The 26,980-nt window shown below is 35.6% G+C and overlaps 1 protein-coding gene across 2 annotated transcripts in view; it reads left to right on the top strand.

The window, feature by feature from the left end:
- The window catches only part of LOC123554740 (ras-related C3 botulinum toxin substrate 2-like), a 39,337-nt gene that overhangs the window by 2,562 nt on the left and 9,795 nt on the right, over positions 1-26,980 (top strand). The window contains exons 1-5 of one of the 2 annotated variants that reach the window (XM_045345044.2): positions 15,135-15,492; positions 20,290-20,399; positions 21,932-22,119; positions 22,976-23,090; positions 23,788-23,905. In XM_045345044.2, the coding sequence (XP_045200979.2) occupies positions 22,004-22,119; positions 22,976-23,090; positions 23,788-23,905 (349 nt within the window). In that variant the 5' untranslated portion in view covers positions 15,135-15,492; positions 20,290-20,399; positions 21,932-22,003. Of the gene's footprint in view, positions 1-15,134; positions 15,493-20,289; positions 20,400-21,931; positions 22,120-22,975; positions 23,091-23,787; positions 23,906-26,980 lie in introns of those variants that run through there. The other variant, XM_045345046.2, reaches the window with a different exon arrangement.

Genomic DNA, 26,980 nt, shown 5'->3' with positions numbered 1-26,980 from the left:
TTTTGTCGCGTCCCGTCCCGTCCCGTCCCGTCGCGTCCCGAAATCTATTATCTCAGTTATTACCAAATGGATTTGATTCAAACTTAAAATACATGTTCCACCTTATCACCCACATCATGTGACACAAGGTGTATAACTCTTGACACCAAGTTTTCATGAATTATGTCCCCTTTTACTTAGAATTTAAGGTTAATTTTGTTGTATTTTCACTATATCTCAGTTATTACTAAATGGATTTGATTCAAACTTAAAATAGATGTTCCACCTCATCACCAACATCATGTGCCCACATCATGTGACACAAGGTGCATAACTCTCACACCAAGTTTTCATGAATTATGTCCCCTTTTACTTAGAATTTAAGGTTAATTTTGTTGTATTTTCACTATATCTCAGTTATTACTAAATGGATTTGATTCAAACTTAAAATAGTTGTTCCACCTCATCACCCAGATGATGTGACATAAGGTGCTTAACTCTGACATAAATTTTTTATGAATTATGTCCCCTTTTACTTTAAATTTAAGGTTGATTTTGATGTATTTTCACTATATCTCAATTATTACAAAATGGATTTGATTCAAACTTAAAATAGATGTTCCACCTCATCACCCACATCATGTGACACAAGGTATGCCATGAACTTTTCTGATCACTAATTTTTCTGAGGTTGAATTTAGTGTTCCCCCCCATTTTATAAGACACTACGAATTTAAGGTTAATTTTTGATGTATTTTCACTATATCTCATTCTGATTGGCTTAGAGCCAAAGGGAAGTAACCTTTTTTAGCTCATCTGATTTTTTGAAAAAAAATGATGAGTTATTGTCATTACTTGAGCGGTTGTCGGCGTCGGCGTTGCCTGGTTAAGTTTTATGTTTAGGTCAGCTTTTCTCCTAAACTATCAAAGCTATTGCTTTGAAACTTGGAATACTTGTTCACCATCATAAGCTGACCCTGTATAGCAAGAAACATAACTCCATCTTGCTTTTTGCAAGATTTATGGCCCCCTTTGTACTTAGAAAATATCAGATTTCTTGGTTAAGTTTTATGTTTAGGTCAACTTTTCTCCTAAACTATCAAAGCTATTGCTTTGAAACTTGGAATACTTGTTCACCATCATAAGCAGACCCTGTACATCAAGAAACATAACTCCATCTTGCTTTTTGCAAGATTTATTGCCCCTTTTGGACTTAGAAAATCAGTTTTCTTGGTTAAGTTTTATGTTTAGGTCAGCTTTTATCCTAAACTATCAAAGCTATTGCTTTAAAACTTGCAACACTTGTTCACCATCATAAGCTGACCCTGTATAGCAAGAAACATAACTCTGTCCTGCTTTTTGCAAGATTTATGGCCCCTTTTGGACTTAGAAAATATCAGATTTCTTGGTTAAGTTTTATGTTTAGGTCAACTTTTTCTCTTAAACTATCAAAGCTATTGCTCTGAAACTTGCAACACTTGTTCACCATCATAAGCTGACCCTGTACAGCAAGCAAAATAACTCCATCCTGCTTTTTGCAATAATTATTGCCCCTTTTGGACTTAGAAAATCATTTTCTTGGTTGAGTATTATGTTTAAGTCAACTTTTCTCATAAACTATCAAAGCTATTGCTTTAAAACTTGCAACAGTTTTTCACCATCATAAGTGGACACTGTACATCAAGAAACATAACTCTATCCTGCTTTTTGCAAGAATGATGGCCCTTTTTAGACTTAGAAAATCATGGGTAGGACAATATTTCTATTACACAAAAAAAATCAGATGAGCGTCAGCACCCGCAAGGCGGTGCTCTTGTTTAACTTTTGTACTGAGTTTCTTCCCCTTAAATTCCAGGAATTAGTCTATTTTTAGAAATCCTATTTTTAGATTTTCAGTATTTTAGGTATTTTTCTAACTTTTTTATTATAAGTCCTATGTAGAAAGTAAAAACATTTTTCTGTGGTAACATGGGTCGGTAAGACCCTTTTTTGTATTCACTTTTAGTGTATCTCTAATATTAGAGATTTAATATATTTACTTGTATTACTATACTAGTATTATACTAGTATTACTTATATGTGGAAGCCCAGGATGAAGTACTCCAAAGTATTTTTAAGATTCCTTATGGTTTCCATTCTTCTGTGACAAGACCGTATGGTGGGGGTATGAGTCACTCCTGTGACAGTTCTAGTTAAATGATTTTCAGTGGAATCATGATCACCCTTGATTTGTCAGAGTCTTTGATCTGTCAATTCTGTGTGACTTCTCCTATACCACTGGCTGGAATTCCACAGAACTTTACCAGGGTTTTTTTTTATTCTATAGCAGAGGCCGAATATCTGCCTCATCCCCCAGCCGAGGATTTCCCCCACAGCCAAGGATTTCCCCTATCCCAGTCGAAATTCCCGTACGTCCGAAATTCCCCCCTCCAAAATCGTAAACAAAGCAATGGAGATTACTCCCAGCGATTTTCCCGACCGAATATCGGACCCGTTCACAATTGCAGACGGTCTTTCACAATTTTCAATGGGTGTGAAAACCTTTAGAAATAGTAGAAAAATGTTAGAAGAGCGTTCAATGGACCCGAGGTTCCGGTTTTGACCAGTGAAAATCGATAAAAACTCGTATCTGACCCGCACGTAATATGCCGTGGGCGTCTGCTTGTCTCGCGGTAATACTCTTTGATGCGTAATGAGTTCGAAAGCTCTGCCCCTTGTCAATCAAAATCCCAGTGAACTTCATACTGTTTGTCGACACCAACGTAAGTATAACAGTAGGCGGAGCGTCGTATGTTAATTAGCTACTGACAGATGTCAATCACGCCACGCGCCGACTGACACGTGGTTATCATCAGTATGTAATATAGATGATTGATTAACAATGCAGAGTCAGATTATCGTGTTTGTACCTCTTGTTAATTAGCGGTAACAGCTTATGCTGTATTGTGTAATATGTGTTGTTAATTTAAAGTAATTATTTTATGTGCTTGATTCGATTAAATAAGCCGGTCGGCCGTTACGCAAATTTATTATCTTTGCCGAGGTATTTTGCTAGAGCAAAATAAAATATAAAAGTTTTAAGTAATCAGATATTATAAGTATGGAATAGTTCTGGTGAAAAGATGAAATTTAAAACGAGTATTTTATCAAGAATTTTTAATGTTTGCTTTCATTTTTTCATATTTGTCACACGTTTTCACGATCGTGATTTTCGGACTTTTTTTTATCCTTTCTTACAAGATTTTCTAGTACAATTGAAATAAAAAGCCAACAAAAGTATGCATTTAATAATAATATGATGACTCTTGCAAAAGCAACTCTTATTTTAAAGCATTTTGTGAATAAAAGCATGTGACCTTTAAATATTCAATGATTTGAGCATTTCAACTCTCCCCACCCACCTTGTTACAATGATAAGTGAACATTAGTGCAAGTCCATCTATTGCTAAGTGACAGTGTGTATAGTTGCTAAAAGTTACAAGAATATGTAATAAAAACATAGTTTAAAGTGTTTATTATGCATAATTGTAAATTCCCCCCTGAGTGAAAAAAATCCCCCAAAACTGCTCGTCACGTGCTATTTTCTTCCCCCAATGACAGGCTGGGGCCTCTTCCCCCAGTCGTAAAAAAAACCCCTGTTTACAGAAGTTACAATGTACCACTACCAAGCCTAGTTGTGTAATATCAGAATGTTATGGTTCAGTGATTTTCCCTAGAGTTATGGCCCTTAATTTGTGGCATTTTACAATTTGTTCAAGATTGGTAAGTGGTGGGAGACAGAAGTTTTTCGAGAAAAAGAAAACAATCTAGTTAATTTGTGTTTTCATGGCCTTTAACAATCAAAATTTCATGTTTGCCATATCAATAATGAAAAATATTTAAAGTGCTCAGCCACCCTACCGGCTGCACTGCAGTAAGAATATATAAAGAGAAAAATAAATCTGATATCACGTAAAACTCTCTTTGTAGCGTCATTTTATTGTTTAACTTGCTCATGTAGCACAACTGTTCAACCTACCAGGTAGGGAAAGTGCAAGATTACTAATCTGAACTGAGGTTGAAAAGTATGTAAGCTATTTTAATGAAACTTGGTACATTGATATAAGACTGTAAGGAAATTGCTTTAAACATATTTATTTGTCAAGATATACATGACATATACATTTAACATCTATACAATACAAATTACCAAGACAAGTGGATTGACTTGAAAGCTGCTAGAGAGCTTATAGTAATTCTCTCCACAGTAAGGAGATTATGCATGTCATTTCATTTTTTGCTAGTTTTAAGGTAGTTAATCACACTTTTGCAACATTAAAGGTAGTTTATAACATTTTGGTTGAAACCTCAAATAATTTTGTTATCCCATTGCGACCCATTAGCAGTCCATGTTTTTATTGTACTTAAACCAAACTACATTTTTAGGTTTGCCTTTTTATTTACTGAGACTGCTACAGATGTTGAAGATATAAAAAAATTAATCGACAGGTATTTACACTGACTGAGACTGTTCACATGTGTAAAACATGTATGAAATAAATCAATCTTACACATTAAACATCAGTACGCTTATAAAAATTGCAACGCAGATCTTGTACCTACATTTTGTTGATTTCCGTTCAGTAAGTTTTTGATACACCTGCGGTATATGTAGCCTTTTGACTTTTCTGTTTTCTTCTTCTGTAATGATGTTGAGAAGAACATCAAAACACGTGTAACCAATAGTAATTAGGAAAAATATTTAGCAAGGTTAGCATATTCTGTAAGGTTTCCGATACATGTTATATAAACAGATAAAATATTTTGTAATAGTTTTTTTTGATATTTTTATATCCTATTTTTATGAGTGTAGAATTACTGATGAATGTAAATTAGATCCAATATAATTATATCATTACCAATGATTTAGGAAGATTTAATTAAGGTGTGTTGAATAAAATATTAAAGAGGTTATGATTAAGGGTATGTGAATGTATGAAAAATATAGCAATATAATTGAACTTATGGCAGGATTATTTGTTTGATTGGCACAAAATTTTGCATTTTTTACCAAAGTTGCAATCACAAACAACAAGTTTTGGTGATGAAATGGAAAATTGTTTTTATTTTCTTGATACAACCACGGAATCAGCGAAAAATTAATCCCTCGCAGTTTCCACAGTATATATTCAATGTTGTATGTTAAAGCAATGTCAGCTAGGTCTAACACCTGAAAGGTCTTTAATGAAGATCTCTGTTTTATAATATTAACTTGGAACAAAAACAATAAATGAGCCGTACCATGGGAAAACCAACATAGTGGCTTTGCGACCAGCATGGATCCAGAACCGCCTGCGCATCTGCGCAGTCTGGTCAGGATCCATGCTGTTCGCTAACAGTTTCTCTGATTCCAATTGGCTCTTTGGATCCATGCTGGTCGCAAAGCCCCTATGTTGGTTTTCTCATGGCACGGCTCAAATGGTGGCTGTTCCCAGCACTTTCACTGAAACACCCTTGCATGAAACTTCTTCAGGTTTGTTCAGTGTAGTGTGAAAGAAAAAAACCCTTTGAACAACTCCTTCTCATGAACAGGTGAATTGATATTTACAGAATTTGGTCTGAAAGAAATATAAGGCCAGATGAATGACTTAGTCCTCTTGTAGCTTGATTGTTAATTTATAAGCCCTGTCTGTCTGTATAGATCAGCACTATGGTCAATTTTGTAAAACTAGGTGAGTTTTAAGTGGAGATCGGCCCGGTAACAAACGCCAAACCCACTATCAACCTACTGTGCCAAAAACAAGACTAAACAGCCTTTACGCTATTAGCCATAGTTACATTTTGAGAAAAAAATTTCAAACACCAAATCATTGAAAGAAAGGGCTGTTTTTATTTGTTTGCAAAAGTCATTCATTAGCTCATCTGATTTTTTGGGGGAAAAAATGAGTTAATGTCATCATTTGATCGGCATTGGTGTTGGTGTTGCCTTGTTAAGTTTTATGTTTAGGTCAGCTTTTCTCCTAAACTATCAAAGTTATTGCTTAGAAACTTGCAACACTTGTTCACCATCATAAGCTGACTCTGTACAGCAAGAAACATAACTCCATCCTGCTTTTTGCAAGAATTATGGCCCCTTTTGGACTTAGAAAATATCAGATTTCTTGGTTAAGTTTTGTGTTTAGGTCAGCTTTTCTCCTTAACAGTCAAAGCTATTGCTTTAAAACTTGGAGCAGTTATTCGCCATTAAAAGCTGACTCTGCACAGCAAGTACCGTAACTCTACATTGCTTTTTGCAAGAATTGTGGCCCCTTTTGGACTTAGAAAATCATGGGTAGGACAATATTTCTATTATACATGTTATACAGAGACAAAAAAAATCAGATGAGCGTCTGCACCCGCAAGGCGGTGCTCTTGTTTTTAAAGGGGGACAACTTTTTCAGAGTATTTTTAGTATTCCAGGGTTTTTTTTCGGGCGTTTTTATAGCCGTTATTCGGCTCTATTCCCAATGCCAAAAAGTATGTATTTTTCCCAAAATGAGTGCAAAAATTCCCAATCTACATTCTGAAAAAAATCTCATCAAAATCACACAAACATTGACCAAATTATGGTCAATTTTGTAATTGAAGTATGTTAAAGAGGTACAATGTGAAACAAGTGTATGAGAAAGTGCTTACACACATCCTTACTATATCCTATGGGACTAAATATTTCCCAATTCAGAACATTTACGCATCAAAATTCCCAATTTTGGGGGTATAGGCTATGTTCCCAAATTAGCTAGAAAAAAACCTGTATTCATCATACTGGAGAGTACAGCAGAACATGTAATGGTCAGGTAGATTGTTGGTAAAGGTGTTTCACATTTATCAAACATTTCTGTGTTTTGATGATATACTCCTAAACTGTGTTATTTGATGATAATACTCCTAAACCTTAAAGTTTAGTGTGCAAAAAATGTTTAACAGTACAACACAGGTCTTTGATCTAGATTTCTCCCACTCAGATGATGAAACACGACAAGTGGTCTTCTTGCCGTCAGAATAGGATTAGGAACTCTTCAGTAAATTGGGGAATTAATTGAAATTTATATCTCAAATTCTAGGTGAATCTCTTCTAAGAGTTCTTGACTACGGGCTTGTAGTGTATTAAACATGTGAGAGTGATTTTAGAATGAAACAGGAATTTCTCTGGCAGAAGATTCCTGAAATCAGAGACACTTAGATAAAGATCTGTCTAAACTAGATTCAACTCTAATTTTTCATGCTGAGTTTGCATTTTACTCTGGAATTACACTTCTCAAGGATTTTAGGCTAGACATTTTTTTTGCTTCAAATGCTTTCACTTTATCACAGATAACTTGAATGAAATTTTGCTTATTTCTTGTGTCACTGTTATTAAGACAATTAATCTTCATGACAAAGGAAAAAAAAGTTCCTTTTTGTGAACATGAGAATATAATTGAATTTTTTTCTGGCTTAGGAAAGACTCTAAAAAAGTTTTCTCTAGAAATGCACTCAAACATTAAATGTTATGCATACATCAAGATGCAGAGGGTATACAGTTTAGTTGGATAAGAACTGGACTGCTAACCAAGGATAGAGTCATGAAGGAGCAAAAAGCAAAATTTGATCATTAATATAAAAGTCCACAAGTCCTGTTTGTTGTGAAACAGTTCTTAGTCATCCTTGTGACGAGAAAAAAAAATGTTCCTTTCTGTGAACATGAGAATATAATTGAATTTTTTTCTGGCTTAAGAAAGACTCTGAAAAAGTTTTCTCTTAGATACTTAGATATTAAAGTCCACAAGTCCTGTTTGTGAAGTCAGAACTCTTATGAAACAGTTCTTAGTCATAGACATAAAAGTAAAAAAAAAAATCTCTATTTCTTCAAGCAATGAAAACAAGTAAATAAATATATATGTGTTTAAGCAGAAAATTTGTATCGTTTTAAGAAGATTTGACATCATAATTAATACCAGTCTGTAATAGTCATGACTGGATAATTGTGTTGTTTCATAATTTTCTAGTGTATAAAGATGTCATAATGATAATGAACTGTCATAAAATATCATTAATATTCATGGAGGATTTATTTTAATTTGTAGATTTCTTGTTTGAGTCATCCACAAAATTAAATATCAAATCATCAAAATTCCAATTGGTTTTATGTTAAAAAAAAATCCAAATCCGTGAAATTATGTCCCCAGGACATGTAGCTGTTTGGACCATTACCATGTATTTTTTGTGCCAACGTAATTAAATGTTTTCTAAGTATAATGTAAAGAATAGTTTTGATTTTTTGTTTGTTTTCTTTTTCTTCTGGCATTTTATGGTAATTGAGAAATTCAGAACAGAAGGAAGCAACAATGTATTGTTCTTTTTTGTTCCCCTGCTGGTGTTAGGCCATATAGCTAAATATAATGAGTAATCTTAGTTGGGAACCGACCAGCAGATCACAATATAATTAGGGTAATTAGCAGTGAATCCCCTGGAGATCATGAATTTACATAGTAAGTCATGATTTCATGATCTCACAGAGATTCCATGGGATGTAAACAAACAGATGGTTTTGCTCTTTTTTGTTTGTGAAGTTTTGTCCCAGATTTGAGGATTTACTTGTATAATTTGGGCAGTTGAAAGTTGATTTGCTTGTTTGTTTTGGTTGTTGCACAGTATTTTGGTCATGTTACAGTGGGCAGTTAACCACTTTGCATGAAGGTTAACAAGTATTAACCTGTTCTCTGCTAGAAACTGCAAACCTCCCCACTTGAATCAGAGGTGGAGGGTGAATGATTTCACACACAGTGTCTTTTATCAGTTGTCACAGGAGAATGTAATGCCTCATCAGGGATTTGAACTCACTAGACTGCGATCCTTAGATCAGTGCCTCCCTACTGAGCTAAGCTGATTGACAGTTAAAAGTTGATACAAAGTAACAGGAATGAATATTGAAGTTGAAAATTTGATGAGTATTGTTGAGGTTTTATAGTAACTTGCATATGATAAAAGAAAACCAAATGTTCTTACATACAGTGTAGCTGATGTGCTTGAGGCACCTCTGTGGTCGAATGGTTAAGGTTGATGTCTTTGAATCACTTTGACCAGTCTTTAAAGTCATGGGTTTGAGCCTTGAATATGGTGTGTTACTTGAGGAAGCTTATAATGCAACTGCCGTGCCAAAGATCATGTTCTCACTGAGCAAGAAATATTATGCCCAGAGATGCACCTCTGGTCCTCATCCACCATTAACCCTTATCATGCTGGACAGGATTGACTGTGCCTTTGCGACCAGTGTAGATCATGATCAGCCTGCACATACATGCAGTTTGATAAAAAATCTGCAGTGTTCGCTATTCAGTCAGTAAATTTTCAGTGAACACCCCTTTGAATAATAAATAGTATTGCCCAAATTGAATGATGGACAAGTTCATTATAGAAATTTGGCAGGGTAAGGGTTAAAAGTGGGAAAGCCACCATTCAGCTTGAATTATGTCAGTATGACCTCACAACTTCCACAAAACAAAATGTTGTTCATAAGAAAACCAACATAGTGGGTTTGCGACCAGCATGGATCCAGATCAGCCTGCGCATCCGCGCAGTCTGGTCAGGATCCATGCTGTTCGCTGACAGTTTCTCCAATTGCAGTAAGCTTTGAAAGCGAACAGCATGGATCCTGACCAGACTGCGCAGATGCGCAGGCTGGTCTGGATACATGCTGTTCGCAAACGCACTATGTTGGTTTTCTCATGGCACGGTTCAAATGTTGTTCATGCATTTTAATTCATAGTTTCAAGAAGCATTATGGTTGTAATTTATGTAAATTCAAATTGCAGTAGAAGAGAAAATCAATTGCATTAAGGGTCCATATAGTGTCTTGTTTAGAGAAATATATGTTTTAGTTGATTTGTCTGTAGCTATGGAAACACTTGAGTTAGAAGATAATGCATTGGCCACAAAACCTGGCCATTTTGGGCTTAAAAATTCTTTTGGCAATATTTTGGAAAATTGACACTACCTTCTAGAGGAATGCAGACTAGCGACTGGTTTTAATAAGCTTCAAATTTCTTTGCAATTGAGGAAAAAAATCAGTTTAATGAAGTTACAACATTGAGATATTATAATTGGTAGACATGTAAAATGCAATTGATATCATGATGTTGCATTTCTTAACTTAACAATGAGAATACATAATTTTCTGCATTTTGCAGGTGTGTATTCAAATTTCCTGTCGTGTAGGAAACTGTACAAGAAAATAAAAAAAAAATGTTTGCAAAGATTCTTAATTTTTCCTATTACTTTGTCATTAACGATTTATAAATGACTGTGCGTATGGGGACAGAAAACAGCACAGTAAAATTTGACAGAATACTGTTCTTTAAATTACGTTCACAGCATATTAAAGGGACTAACCCACACATGTTAGGCGAAAAATAATTTCTCTCATAAATTTTCAATATTATAAAAAGTGAGTACTCTGAAAGTGACTAGTGGTACAACGTGGGGAGCAAACGAGCAAATACTCAAGACAGTATATCAAGGAACAGTGAGACCCCATTTAGAGTATAGCTCAACTGCCTGGTCCACTACTGCCAAAACTAACCAACAGGCTTTAGACAATGTTCAGAACCAAGCATTGCGGATCATGACAGGTGCTACAAAGTCTACACCAATCTCCTTCATGGAGAAGCTAACAGACACACAGCTGTTACAAGACAGAAGACATGCAAAGGTTCTGCTTCAAGCAGAGAAGTTCAGGTCTTTTCAAGACCATCCCATGAAAGCCAAGCTAGATGGCTATACAAAGAATCGGCTCAAACATAGCAGCTTCGTACATGAGGCAAAGAAACTCAACCGAGAGTTCAAAACTGAACTGAGCATTCCAACGACTCCCTTATGTAGTGAAGACATCATAAACCCACTAGCGAATGATCTGTCCTCAGTGACTGTGAGACTTGCTGTTCCTCATCTTGACCGCGGGAAGCAAGAGGATGAAGGCATGCGGAAGAGCCTCACACTTGCTATGATCAATGAAGACTATCCTCCGGAATTATGGACTCATGTCTATACAGACGGATCAGCCTCATGCGCCGTCAAAGATGGAGGAGCAGGAGTTTTCATTCAGTACCCATCTGGCAAGAGAGAAACACTACATGCAGCCACAGGAAAACACTGCAGCAACTATAAGGCAGAGACTGAAGCACTCATGAAGGCCGTCTCAATGGTTGAAGACTCGGCAGAAGAAAGCTCCTCAGTCGTCTTTTTCACAGATGCACTGTCTGTCATGGAAGCTCTGATCACAGAGTTCCCACTCACGTAAAATACTACGTAAATCACGTAATAAAAATAAAATTCACTCAAGTATTTTTTACCCGGTGCGAGATCGCGCGCGTACGAAACTGCCAGGGACGAATCCGCTAAGCTGGAATTCCACGCTATGTGTACAAAAATAAACCTTGGAAATACTGCCGCAGTGCGTCATCTGCGAATCGATTGGCTTACAGCTCTCTGACATCAAAAAATGTAGACGGGTTGTATCTTTTAACGCATTGATAAATGAATGTACACTTATTAAACGGTTACCGATCTACATCCGGGTCCCCGGGAACTGTCTCGTCTGCAAGAATGTCGCAGTTGAAGCTTTCGGCGTTTGGCTTCACGGCAAATATCATACCCCCAAAATTTGTGTTTTACCCCTAGTTTTTGTACCCAGGGGGTAAGTTTACCCCTGAAAAAAAATCTGAGTGGGAACACTGGATCAACAATAAAGCTCCGCAGCTAGCCAGGAGAATGCAGAGTCTGAGTATGACCTGCAAAGTAGCACTTCAGTGGATTCCATCCCATTGTGGACTTGCAGGCAATGAAGAGGCAGACAAACTGGCTAGGCTAGGAGCTCAGTCAGAACAACCAACAGCACCTGTGAGTTACAAGGAGAAAGTCACCATCATCAAGGCACTAACGAGACCAAGGATGGAGGAAGATGCTTTTCATCTCCTTGATCAGTCTGAACAAGTGATGATGGTCAGGCTCCGCTCAAGGCACAACAAGCTCAATGCTCACATGTACAAGAAATACAGACTGACATCATCGCCAACTTGTCCATGTGGTGAAGATCAGACTGCGGAGCATATACTTCAGAGATGCAAAAGGCACGACCAGGAGCGAGCTGCGACTTGGCCAATAGATACCTCAATCCACCAGAAACTGTATGGAGGCATTGAGGATCTTAGGCAAACCACAAGTTTCATCGAGGCTACTGGTCTGAAAGTGTAGATGCGAACGACAAGAAGAACAAGACTAGTGGTACAAACTTACTGACATAAGATTTTTGCAAGATATTCTTCTAAATAACCAAAACTATTGTACTGAAGGTAGTAAACCATTGCAACGCTTTTGAAATGATGCAGAATATCTACATTTTTCTTGCATTTTTACCAGTATAATTATTACTTTTATTTTCACCCTAGGTATCATTTTTCAGTGTCATATATACATTCTATGCCAAACTTTGTTTAAATGAACATGTTGGAAAATTTCACCCAAATTGTGGGTGAGTAGCTTTAAAAGGCATCATTTCATATATTACAGGAGGTGGACTTCTGTTAATGTGAATTTTTTCTTTCTTCGCTGTAACTGTCAGCGTGGCTTTTTATGTAAATATGTAATTAACAGACTTCAATTTTGAACAAAATTCACTTCTTACAGTACATCACAATTACTGTGTGGTGGACTTTCGTTCTGTGAAACTTCATGTAGTGACAGACTTTTGTTTACTTCACAATAACAATGTGACAGACTTGTTCTGTGAACATACCATTTCTTACTCAACAGTTACTATGTGACAGTTTTGTTCAGTGAACATACCATTTCTTACTCAACAATTACAATGTGACAGACTTGTTCTGTGAACAAACCATTTCTTACTCCACAGTTACAATGTGACAGACTTGTTCTGTGAACAAACCCAGGGTTAGACACTAACTTATTTGAACAAGGTTCCCAAAGGAATCTCTACTTTTTAAATCTGGGGGTCCTCCTCAGGCTTTGGGATCCCTCATCATATGATATATAAAAACAATCACAACAGGTGTCTTATGAGAAGTTACGGTCGTGACCCCAGTGGGATTCGAACCCGCAACCTCTGTATTGAGTGGCTGACACCTTAACTCCTACAGAAGAATGTATCCAAACTGATATCAATTTACATGTTTGCCAATGTCAAGACAAGGTCTCGACTTTGGAGACACTTGTATCTTATAGATATAATCATTGTCAAGTCTATTGTGACAACCACTAAAAATTATAATATCAAAAAAAAAAATTCTTGAAATTCTTGACTTCTCTTCATATATCTTAAAATATAAAATCTTAATATTACCTGGCATTTATATTTCCAATGATACAGAATTTATTGTAGTTTCTCTTTGAGGTTTGAAGATATAAAGTGTTAAAGTAAGGGAATTATATTTTTAGGCATAAAATTCTGTTTTGGATTACTTTCACATTGAAATTCATATACAATTTCATTTTGATGTTTGAATATCATTTATAATTAATAGACTTACCTTCCGAATCGGAATCGGTAAGTATTTATATATATAAAAAAAAAACAACCATCAAACTGAATAACACTACAAAAATAACGGATCGTAAAATTTCTGAAAGTGCAAAAAGATCGCTGAGATCGAGACTCATAACCGACTACAGTATTCTTGTACTAAAAATTAAAATATTTTTAGATAATATTAAGTAATATTTTGATGATCAAACGTCCGTACATCGCGGGTGACTTCTGCTGCAATTAACTCTTGGGGTGTCATAAAATATTTGGAAGCCGCTGTCCTTCTGTTTTGATTAACACTTCCCGTTTTGTAAGGCAAAGAGCTAGATCTATAAAAATAAATATATTTTATACTTCTTTGTGTAAGGCCATAAATTCCAAGCCATGTTGTTCAGGGGAAATCTGCATGTATCACGCGTGACCTTCATGACCTAACACATTTAAAAATACTTAGATGTTAAATGGTTGTTATTTTTAGAACGAGGAAAGTCCCGCGAACCGGCCAGTTGCAAGCAGTTTTCTCAGTTATTTTCCATGACGTAGTGTCGTGCACATGTAGGAAAAAACCCCGGTGTATTTCTTTGAAAAGTTCCCGATATATTTAAATAGTAACCACATGATCTTGTACGTAAATAATGATGACGAAATCCCATATTTTGAGTTAGTAAACATCGGGAATTTGTTTCTTTAGGAAAAGAACGAAAATAAAGCGATTGATTATGAGACACGGGATAAAACGATTCTGTTTAAATGGCCGGTAATCGGTATTAAACGTTTCTATCGGGTAACCGATAGACACGGGTCAATACGTTTCTGTTTGGTAATCGATAGATACAGTGATAAACGTATCGATGTGGGAAAGGGTTAAAATATTATTCAAACAGGTATTTATCTTTTACTTTTTGGATATCATTGACCAAAAAAATAGGTATCCAGCCGGAATCCCAGCTTTTAGAAGTTGGTGTTCCTCCTCAAAATTTGGGATCCTCGGGCCCCCGGGACACCGTTAGTGTCGAACCCTGAAACCATTTCTTACTCCACAGTTACAATGTGACAGGCTTGTTCTGTGAACAAACCATTTCCTACTCCACAGTTATAATGTGACAAACTTGTTCTGTGAACATACAATTACTTACTCCACAAAAACAATCATTGAGGGTATTTCTGTGATTGACTGAAAATAAAAGTATTGTGGTATTGAATAGTATAATGTATGCTGTACATTTACTTTATAAAGATTTTTTTTGTTTGAATGTTTTTGTTTGAAAAGCATTGCCCGTTGTTGTGAGGAGAGGGATTAGGTGTGATATGTTGGTATAAATTTAGCATACCTTTAACCTTGAAATAAAGAAGCAAATTTAAATGAGTTTTTGCATTGATGGTTGAAAAAAAATGACAGCAACAACTATAAGAAATTATGACTACTTTGAAATAAAACCCAGTTAATTTCAGTGTATGTTTGAAACACTCCCCACAGATTAAGGTGAAGATGTTGGTAGATTTATCTTCTGATAACCAGCCACTGATATCTTCTGGAATTACACATGGATCTTTTTGATTCAGTATTTTCAGGAATTTTGTGGAGAAAATTCTGTTTTTTAGTGATTTTATACTGGGGTTAGATATTTCATTGAGAAAATTGCAGTTTTTGCAGCTCAAAAATTTTGGAATTGTAGTAATTATGGGCTGAAAACAAGTTTAAAAAGTACATTACTCAGTTTAAATTGAATTATTGCGAGTCAAAGCATGTCTCAGAAAAGAAAATGTTATTTAGTCTTAACGTATTACTTACAGCATCATTAGTTATATGTCTAAGCTAGGACTAAGCTTATTACTGTCTGGTTTATTGAAGCCTTTCAGACAAGTATTCAGTGTCATAATGTCACATATACAAAATTAGGAAGAAGTAAAAGTGTAGCAGAATATTCTGTAATGACTTAAGTAATGCACACCCAAGGAATCATTAGCACTAACAGGTAAGACAAAAATCCTTTGTAACTTTTGTTATTCTTGTTTAAGGCTGTTTTTATGTTGAACCTCCAAAGTTTACCAAAGGGTCAAAGGTCAAGATTGTTCCTTTGCCCTTATTTAAGTCTGTTTTTCCTGTTCCAAAGTTTACATAGTGTCAAAGGTCAAGATTGTTCCTGTAGCAGTGTGACAGATATTGATTACCCAAGGAGAAAGGTCAAGGTCATTCCAATAGCAGTTTGACAGATAGGAATATGTTATACACTGAACACTTATTTAGCTGGTTAAAAGTTCAAGGTCATTGCTATGGCAGTTTGACAGGTATTGATAGGATACATGTAAAACTGAAACATCATTTTACCAAGGGTCAGAGGTCAAGGTCATTCTGTTGGGAGTGTGATAGAGATTGATATGATAAAACTGAATAACCATTTACCCAGGGTCAAAGGTGAAGGTTATTCTTTTATACACTGAACAGTCATTTACTCAGGGTCAGATGTCTAGGTCATTTCTATAGCAGCATGAGAGTTGTTGATAGGATATACATGGAACAATCATTTACCCAGGGTCAAAGGTCAAGGTCATTTCCTTAGCAGTGTGACAGATGTTGATATGATGATTTACTCATGGTGAAAGGTCAAAGGTCATTCCTTTGTATACTGAACAGTCATTTACTCGGGTCAGATGTCTGGGTTATTTCTACAGTTGCGTGAGAGTTGTTGATAGGAAATACATGGCACAATCGTTAACCCAGGGTCAAGGTCAAGGTCATTTCCTTAGCAGTGTGACATATGTTGATATGATCATTTACCCAGGGTCAAAGGTCAGAGTTATGCTTATGAAAAAGTGTGACTCCAGCATTATCATATGGCAGATGTATTTTAGACTACTTGCAATTTTAATATTGTGTGTTATGCCTGTGTGTAAAAAAACAGTCAGTTAAATCAAAATAAAGATAAGACAAATAATTATATGTTCACTTGGGAGACTTGAAGAGTTACTGTCTTGGGAGACTTGAGAGTTACTGTAACAAGTTGTTGGTGAACTGTACCTGGAATTGGAAAGTAAAAAAAAAATGTGCCAGTAGGGTTATCTACTTAATTGATGTTAATTGCAAAGAAGTGATGTTTATGTTCCGACTTTAAAGCATTCTGTCATGTTTGATCAAAGTTAACAAGGTAAGAACTGTTTTTGGGGGGGGTATGTAGGTACTCTTGAGATAGTAAATGTCAGTGGAGGACATACAAATACAGATAAGGTGGGCAGATCAAAAGGTTAAGTAAATTTCTGTCCAGTAAAATTGGAATGTACCGGTCACTGCTGTAAGCTGAAAGTAAGAAGTTATGTGTCAGTTTGTTGGAATTTATGTGGCACCTTCTCAATTTAGATAATATTAAGGCTTACATATTTAATGGTGGAGAATATATTAACATGTCATGTGCTTCTTAGTGCAATATATTTAGCAATGATGTTGAACCACAGACTTCCCGTAAGCCTGCTGGATAGCTTACATGAGAGAATTCTAAACCAGTGTAAAGGAGCAAGTGACCATAACTGACTTAACTTGTGTAGGTGTGACTGAAACTAAAATAAAAACGACTAACAAAATTTGAACTTTTTGCACTTCCTTTTGTTGGTGCAATAGCTTTACCCACTTCATTTTTTAGTGTGATTTAAATGATATGGATGAGCAAAAAAGAGATGGATTAAGTATGATGATATGACCAATGTGTAACAGTCAGTGTTCTGATTAAGCATGGCCCCACCCTATCCTGCTGATTGATATGTGCTTACATTAAACAGTCATGATGTTTGAAATCCTAATGTGTAGTAGGACATATTTACTGTATTAAAGGCAATGGCCTCCAGATTTTGGCTAAAAAATCATCTTTCTTTAAAGTTGAAGTTTGGTCATATTATGAACATTAAAACATGTGTTTTTTTGTTTCTAAACCATCTTAAAAATGCCAATCAAGAAAAAAAGCATGCCCGGATTGGGAATCGAACCCGAGTCACTATGGCATTAAACATTTTCTTGCAGTCTAGACCAATACACCTCTGGTACCCAGTTAACAAAAGCTTTTCCAATTTGATTGGAAAAAATAGTAAAAACAACTATTTCTTACGTGTTTCCATTATAAATATAGCAATAATTTTCTGATATCTAAAAAATTTCTTTTTTATGCCCCCATTTTGGGGTGGGGTGGGGGGGGCATATAGATTTGCCCTTGTCCGTCCGTCGGTCCTTCTGAGAATGTTGTGTCGCACCTAGCTCCAAAAGTATTTGACTTAGAGTCACAAAACTTTACAGAAATGTTGGTCAGCATGTGTAGTTGTGCACCTGGGTTTTCGCGTCCGGATTAATTCAGTCATGTGGGAGTTATGGCCCCTGACTTTGTAAAAATTGGTCATTTTAGTGTTGTGTCGCGCCTAGCTCCAAAAGTATTTGACGTAGTCACAAAACTTTACAGGAATGTTGGTCAGCATGTGTAGTTGTGCACCTGGGGTTTCACGTCTGGATTCATTCAATCGTGTAGGAGTTATGACCCCTGACTTAGTAAAAAATTGGTCATTTTAATGGTGTGTCGCGCGTAGCTCCAAAAGTATTTGACCTAGAGTCACCAAAGTTTACGGGAATGTTGGTCAGCATGTGCAGTTGTGCACCTGGGGTTTCGCGTCCAGATTCATTCAGTCTTGTAGGAGTTATGGCCCCTGACTTAGTTAAAAATTGATTATTTTAATGTTGTGTCACGCGTAGCTCCAAAAGTATTTGACCTAGAGTCACCAAAGTTTACAGGAATGTTGGTCAGCGTGTGCAGTTGTGCACCTGGGGTTTCGCGTCCGGATTCATTCAGTCGTGTAGGAGTTATAGCCCCTGACTTAGTTAACAATTGATCATTTTAATGTTGTGTCACGCGTAGCTCTAAAAGTATTTGACCTAGAGTTACCAAAGTTTACAGGAATGTTGGTCAGCATGTGCAGTTGTGCATTTGGGGTTTTGCGTCTGGATTCATTCAGTATTGTAGGAGTTATGGCCCCTGACCTAAGAAAAAATTGTCATTTTAATGTTTTGTCGCACGTATTGTTTTCCCAAAGTTGATCTGTGTCCTTTGTCATGTAGTGGGGGCATCTGTGTCATGGGACACATTTCTAGTTGTTTTATGATCTGGAGGTCAGTGCCTTTAAAATAATCTTGGTACTTCGCATTATTAGCAGAGATGCATTATTAGCAGAGATCGTGTATTAGATTAAAGTTTTCAAGGTAATAAATTGCTTTATAGGACTGTTGTACCAATATATAATACTGTAAAATCATTTAATACCGTGGGCATGAAATTTCGTGGTTTTGGCCAAAATGGCAATTTCGCGGGGATATGAATTCATGGATTTCAACTTTTGAACATAAAATGAATTGAAACTTTAAGTGTTCCTTGGGATTAAATTTCGTGGATTGACTCAACCACAAAATCCACAACAATAAGTCCCCCACGAATATTAATGATTTCACAGTATTTAGTATCAGACATTGTTTTAGCCTGCTGTTGGCAAGTGGTTCTGCCTATGCGACCGTCCGTGCAGGCTGATTATGGTATGCACTGTTCGCTATTCAATCAGTAAATTTTCATTGAACATCCCTTCAAATAATAAGTGGTACTGCCCAAATTGAATGATGGACCAGTCCATTTTAGAAATTTAGCAGGGTAAAGGTAAAATGTAATCTGTTTAATTAAAAGAATAAAATTTCATACTGGCAACAAGCCTAAAATTTGGCTGGCAGAGAAGTTGTAATTGGCAAGAGTGAAATGTCATTACTTAGGGTGATCGTCAGCATTAAATCGCCCCTATTTGATGTACATTGTACACATGTATTGAGTGTACTATATACTGATTTAAGGTTAGGGTTAGGGTTAACATGGGTTTAATAGTGTACATTCAATGCGTGCGTACACTCAATACGGGAGATTTAATGCCGACCAAAATAACTTAGTTTTTGGATGTTACTTTAACCTAGGCCATGTGTTGGTGTTAACACCTGTAGAGTTGGTATATAATATAGCAGTAATGTCACTTTAAGTGTGTACCTGTCTATATTTTGCCTGTAGGTCCATAAAAGCGTAAATTTTTTTACTTCTCAGCTATTTTTAAATCATTCAGTACATGTAAAAATCGTGAAGGCTGGTCCCTCAGTGGTATAACTTCAAACCAACAGTACATTGTCACATGTACTACATTCGCGCTGTCACATTTTATAGATATATACATTTTATACAGGTATGAATTATTAGTACTTTTTCTCCCACGGTGTGTCTCTCAGTGGACAGATACATGTACCAGGGCAGTGATTCAGTACCCCAGTAGTGACATTACCAGAATCAATTCAGTTTTCTTGGGTATTCATCCCACCAAAAGAATCAGGGGAAGCTTCTGGAATAAGAGCCTCTTCTGTATCTTTGAACTATTCTTCTTGAGAGATTATTGGTTGCTATTTATAGTTGATACTATAAATAACCTTTGAAATACTCACAAATGATTATCATGAATACAGAACAGAGGTTATTGGTTGCTATTAATAACTGCCACTATGAATGTTATTTATAGACACTTCTATAAATAAACTATGAAACACAATAATTGGTATAAATACGGTATCTGTATTTTGTTAACAAGTGGCTGCTGTTTGTACCTGTTTAAAAAAATTTGAACTGTTTATATTTGATAGCATAATGAATAACACATACAAGATTTGCTCTGTGGAATTTAATTTCAGAGAAATGTTTTCTTAGGATATTAATTTTTTCTTGCAGGAAACTCACCACAGGGATTTAACTTGAAACACAGTAATTGGAACTGAAGATAGGCTTTTAGGGGGAGGGAAGTCAAAACAGTATCTCAGCTGGTTCATGACCAAAAACATGTAAGTTGAGCTATTTTGGATCAAGACATTCAAGTGGTTGTGATTAGACAATTATAAATTTGTGTTTTCTTTGGAATGTGCATGAGGCTGGTAGACCTAATATTCCTGGTCGTTCATTCTTTTCTCTTCTTGTTGCTTTTCAACATGTTTAACAAAAAAAATCAAAATTGCACATGTTGGTCTTACAGTTTTCCATGCTGTTTTGATCTTTAAAAGGAAATTTGATTGAAATTGTACAATAAAAGCTCGCATGCCATATTTATGAGTTCAATATAGAAAATTCGTTTCTACCAGTGTCTGGTTTTGTCTGGGGTACCGAACAATGAAAATGAAAGAGAAATACATTTTTATTGCAGTTAGTGGGGAACATGCGTGGATTTTGTTGTTGCATCAATTTACCAAATTAAATGCCAATAAAAAGATAAAATTTCATGTTAATATTATCTTTAGAATGTAAAATCCACAAATTCATGTTCTACTGATATTATTGTTTTTTTGCCAATGATCGACAAAAACGTACAATTTCATGCCAGTGAAATTAAACGATTTCGCTGTGTTTGAACAAGATCTCTCAGAAACAAATTATAAGAACTTAATAAAACTATCAGAAACATCTTTGAAATGACTTCATATTTGTCAGGCTGTAGAATTTAGCAAGATCTTCAGTAATAAAAAAACTGTTTTGTCAATGTTCTCAAAATCAGCATGTGCAAACTTAACAGAAATAAGTTGATATAAGATGACTTTAAAAGGTCATAATTTCAGATTTTTGGAAGTTCGGCGGTCCGACGGACATGACTGCAACATTTTGATGTGGTCCGCCGTTTTTTAACTCAGATGCGGTCTGACTGACTGGCATTCATCGTATCCCGAGAACCGCAACATCTCGGACAAAATGGCGTCATTAAAAATTACCAATGCAGAATCCAGAAATTAATGAAAATACACGCCTGTTGAACATACAGAAAGCAAAAATGATTACGAAATGTAGAGATTCTGTCTTAATATAAAGGATGAATGGCAGAGATTCGTGCATAGCTTGTAAAACAGCATGTTAAACTGGTAGTTTAGTGAGGCTTTTTTTGGTTCTGCATTTCAAGTTCATTTTTGGTTCGGTGAATTGTTTTTCAGTCTGACAGAATGATATTTAGACATTGCGAGACCAAATGTCAGGTCATTTTTCCCAACTTTCCGGAAGTCTGAATTTAATGTTTTGTCGAGCCTGCTTGCGGAAGTGAAGACATAGTTGTCCAAATGGCTGTTCGTTATATGTGCGTTAGTGTATGCGTGCACCCATAATTTTTTGTCCAGACAATAACTGACATGCATGGGTCCATTTGATTGATTATCAAATGCATTCATTTTTAAAGGAAGTTATATAAACTGATCAGTCTGAAGGGGTTGATATTGTTTACAATTGATTTTAATGATCTTGATCTTGTTTATAGTGTATAAAGCCATACAGTAAACTATTTAAAATACATGAATTCATAGATTGATATTTACAGAAATTTAATATATGTTTATTCCAGCTTGTGAGGAAGGTTGACAAAGGAAAAACCGCCAAACTGGAGCAGACACGCTTTTACGGAATTGAAAATAACATGGCCCAGGGCCGGCCAATCAAATGTGTCGTTGTAGGAGATGGTACCGTGGGTAAAACATGTATGCTGATATCATATACCACAGACAGTTTCCCAGGGGAATATGTCCCTACAGTGTAAGTGTTTTGAGAATATTATGGTTGGTCCAAGTCTTAATTAGTTTAATCAAAACTGTATTAAGCAGCTCGGCAAGAGAGCAACACAGTCTGGCAGCTTAAGGCAGGTGGTTGCTTGATATACGTTGAGATAAGAAGAGAAGGTAATTTTAGGGACTTAGCCGACTGGCTGTTTGTCAAGTAGCTGCTTCATACAGGTGGTCAATTAAGGCAAGAGGCTGCTTAATACAGGTGTCTGTTTAAGTCAAGTGTTGATACAGCTGGCCACTAAGCCAGGTTCAGCTGTATTCAGTTTTCTTAGGACTAGGAATATTGAATTAATATGTCCATGTCCCTTATTCTGGACAACATTTGATCAACCTTGTTTGATGTATTGCTATAAGTGACAGTTAATTAAAAACAATTAAGATAGTTAAAGCTATTCATAAGTTTTAAGAAAAAAGTTAAATTTCTGCTGCTTGGAGTTTTGTAAGTTGGAGCTACACTTAAACTGGAAAAAAAAGATTTTCTGCACATTTCCCCAAAGATTTGATTTGCACTTCTAGTTGGTTTTCTGAAGGTAGAAGGTTCAATCCTGTGTCCATCTGTGTTTGAAATAATGTCCTGAGGGGCCCCTGAGGATTTCCATGACTATGAAAAGTCAAAGAGTTGCCATGTTTTGACATAGTGTGATAGAAGTTTATAGCAAAAAAAGAAAGTAATTAATGAAATCATACTTTTTATTGCACATTTAATATTGACATATTAACAATTACTGAAATATAAATAAATGAACAAATTGGTCAGGCCCAAAACTCTTTCAAACTCAAATGTCGGCACGCTTGAAATTCATGATATGATTAAACGTGTATTACAGGTTTGACAACTACACCGCCAACATGATGGTTGATGGAATAGCTGTTAGTCTAGGATTGTGGGATACCGCTGGACAGGAAGATTACGATAGATTACGACCTTTATCTTACCCACAAGTAAGTCTCATTTCTTAATGCAATTTACATAGTATTTTAAACTCACTTCCAGATCAGCCTTTTAGCTTTTTAGAAGATGGAATCAGTTGGTACCATTATTGGCAATACATTTTATATTGATTTGTTTCACTGAAGAGATTTTCATTGTTCTTGTCCAAATAGACCCAGAATTTTTTTTTTTTAGAAAATCATCTATGTGAATAAATCTTGAGCTTTTACTGGATTAGACCCATAAATTGTCTTGAAGTGAGGTTAATCTAAAGTGAAATTCGAATCAAATCACTATTCATTATTATTTTACTGGATTAGTTTTGATGGAAAGATCTCTATGGCAACATCTCTTAGATTACAAGTATCGCTTTGCTGTGAAAATTTGTTCAAACCAGAGAGTTTGGTACAAAATATGACACTTGGCTTGGTTTAGTTTAGTTTATACTAACTTGTTTTAGCTTGGTTGTGATTGGAAGCTTAAAGCTCATTTTGAACCACTCTCAAGTGGAAAAGTTGTGGTTAGGCTAAACATTTAATAATTATTTGTTATTAAGGATAAATTATTTACTTTAAGTTTTAAGATTATGTTTTATGTCATTTTATAATTAAGTTTTAAAATATTGTAGATTTGATTTTTCTGTTAGAAAATACTGTTGAAGATGGAAAATTTTAACATTTTTGAGCCTAACTAATTGTTTTCTTTCAGACGGATGTTTTCCTGATATGTTTTAGTGTAGTTAGTCCGTCTTCCCATGAAAATGTAGTCACAAAATGGAATCCTGAGATTAAACATCATTGTCCTGATGCCCCAGTTATTGTAGTAGGTAAGTAGTTTTCTTTTATATTAGGTCAGTATAACCTCTGTTAAATACAGTCTCCTCTAATGAGCAAACATCTGCAAAGGCAGGTTTCATCTTTCCAAGTGCATATAACTTTTATTGTAACAAAACCAGATTTTTATTACATGGATAAAGCATGTCTTTTCGCGTTATAACATTTGAAGAATCCCAAGGGATTGGTTGGTGCCCGAGCCCGGCACAGCGCGGGTGCCAATGTTTCTCAAGGGATTCTGCAAATGTTACAACATGAAATGAACATGCGCTAACACTATTCTAGTATAAAAACGCATGAAAAATTGAATTTAGTGTCCTTCAGATTCATAAAATGACAAAATCACTATTTGGGATATATTATTTCCTTTAAGTAAATTACCTTCTTCACAGTAACATCTCCTTTACAACACACTTTGTCTCCTCAGTGTTGTTTCCTGGTGAGAGTTTGCATTTATCTTTGTGAGGAAGTTTTATCTTACCTCTTGTGAATAAATGTATTCATATAATCTAGTTAATTTTGCGTTTCTGATTTACGGAATTGTTTTTGAAAGAATTGTAAACAAAATTCATATTTTAACAGCAAAAGTTATCCATCTAGCAGTACCTTAATCAGTGACATCATAAATACCACAAAACTATATAATATATATATATAATAAAAAAACAAACAAAAAACAAAAAAACAAACGAAGTCAAATATTATTTTCAATTTTTTGTTCATTTTATCATCCACATTAATGTTATACACTGAAATTACTCTGAACAGGTTATATCTAAAATTTAATACCAAAATGACGAAACAAAAAAAAATGATCAAAAACTTAATAAAAATGTCTATGGTGACAGAGGTTTCTCACTTATTGGACAGAAAAATCTCTATTTTTAGAAATGCTGGAAAATCTTATCTCACATGGGTTATCCCACACTCCTGTGACGGACTACTTCATGCACTGAATATACATTTTATTTATGTAAAATAATTAAAAATCAGGTACCTTTATCTTTTCTCTCCGTTCCTTATAGTGTATTTCTCGATTCAAAATTCGTTACTTTATGATTAGAAGGTACCGTTACGCTACAAACAATAAAACTAAAGCGGAACTTTGTTATTGTGCATCACTGAAATGTCATGACGTCACTTCTGCTTACGGACGTCAATATCCCCCGTTTTAAATAGTTCCATATTTTCAGGCTTGTTTTTATTTCCTGTCAAGTGACAAAGTGAATGCATATTGTGTTCGGCGGGTCGTGTCCGTCCCTCGGTGCGCACGTGCTCAGTTAAACTTTCGGCACACTCTTAAGGCACTTTTCATGGGCCCTTAGAAGTTGGGATGTTCTATCTTGTAATCTAGGCATCGAATGGGTATCTCTATAGTCTACTGTTTAAAATAGTGTCCCTCTCTAGAACCAAATTGAAAAGTCCTGTAATTTCAAATACATGATCTGGCCAGTGAAATACCCGGGGATTTGCGAAAAACGTAAGGTCGGGAAAATAGGAATATCCTTTGATCTAGAGGCAATATTTTCATGATTCAAATATCGGCAGAGATCCCTGTTTCGAAAATATCCAGTGTAGTTGATGGGCACGTAGGGTCAAAAACTAGCTTGTTTTAAACAGTAAAACTTTGGACTTCGAGTCATTTTTTGGATCTTATGAAAATGTGTGAAATGTTCCATTATGTTTCGAGCAAAATTTCGAAAATGGTTACGTGGGGCTTAAACTCAGGCAAATAAACAACAATGATGAAAAACTTGTGTCTAGAGGGTATTTTCAAGATTTATAATATTGTCAGGATGCACCAGAGTGTAGTAGTTCGAAGGGTTGATGTGGTCTCAAAATACATGCTAACAAGATAAACTTGATTTAGCCATATTTTCATGGAAACAAAATTGGCAGAAGTACTGAGATACTAAAATTGAAAATATTAAAAAAAGCATAAGAAAAAAAGAAAATTTGTTCAGAGCCATATTTTAAGTAGAAATTATTAGCAATATCGAGCATTTAGGTCATTGACTGTCATTTTAAAACTATAAATCTAAAAAAGAGAAAACCTTGATCTAGAGGCCTATACTTACAATGAGAACTTTATGAATATTGGTCTAGAAAGAGTCACTTGATGAATATCTAGGTCAAATCAAATTAGTCAATGTGGGGAAAACTTGGTCATTAGGTCTAAAAAGAAAACTTGTGACCTTTCATATTTCTCAAGGATCTTCATGAAAATTGGATCAGATGTTCATGATGATATCTGGCATAGTTCGAAATGGATTGGTCAAAAACTGGTCAGTGATCTAAAAATAGATAAAACTTGTGACCTCTCTAGAGCATATTTCTCAATGGATCTTCATGAAATGGGGAGATGTTCACCTTGTGATATCTAGGTCAAGTTCGAAATGGGTCACGTGCAGTCAAAAACTAGGTCAGTAGATCTAAAAATAGAAAAACCTTATGACCTCTTAGAGGCGATATTTTTCAATGGATCTTCATGAAATTGGTCAGAGTATTTACCTTGAAGATATCTAGGTCAAGTTCGAAACTGGGTCACGTGGGGTAAAAAACTAGGTCAGTAGATCTAAAAATAGAAAAACTTGTGACCTTTTAGAGGCCATATTTTTCATGAGATCTTCATGAATATTGGTCAGAATGTTCACTTGATTATATCTAAGCCAGGTTTGAAACTGGGTCATGTGGGGTCAAAAACTAGGTCAGTAGGTCTAAAAATAGAAAAAACCTTGTGACCTCTCTAGAGGCATATTTCTCAACGGATCTTCATGAAAATTGGTCAGAATGTTCAGCTTGATGATATCTAGGTCAGGTTCGTAACTGGGTCATGTGCGGTCAAAAACTAGGTCAGTAGGTCAAAAAATAGACAAACCTTGTGACCTCTCTAGAGGCCATATTTTTCACGAGATCTTCATGAAAATTGGTGAGAATGTTCACCTTGATGATATCTAGGTCAAGTTTAAAGTGGGTCACGTGCCTTCAAAAACTAGGTCATTAGGTCAAATAATAGAAAAACCTTGTGACCTCTCTAGAGGCTATATTTTTCAATGGATCTTCGTGAA

This window comes from Mercenaria mercenaria, chromosome 7 (genome assembly GCF_021730395.1).
Source record: "Mercenaria mercenaria strain notata chromosome 7, MADL_Memer_1, whole genome shotgun sequence".
Lineage (NCBI taxonomy): Eukaryota > Metazoa > Mollusca > Bivalvia > Venerida > Veneridae > Mercenaria > Mercenaria mercenaria.
This window is presented reverse-complemented; position numbering and strand designations above follow the sequence as displayed.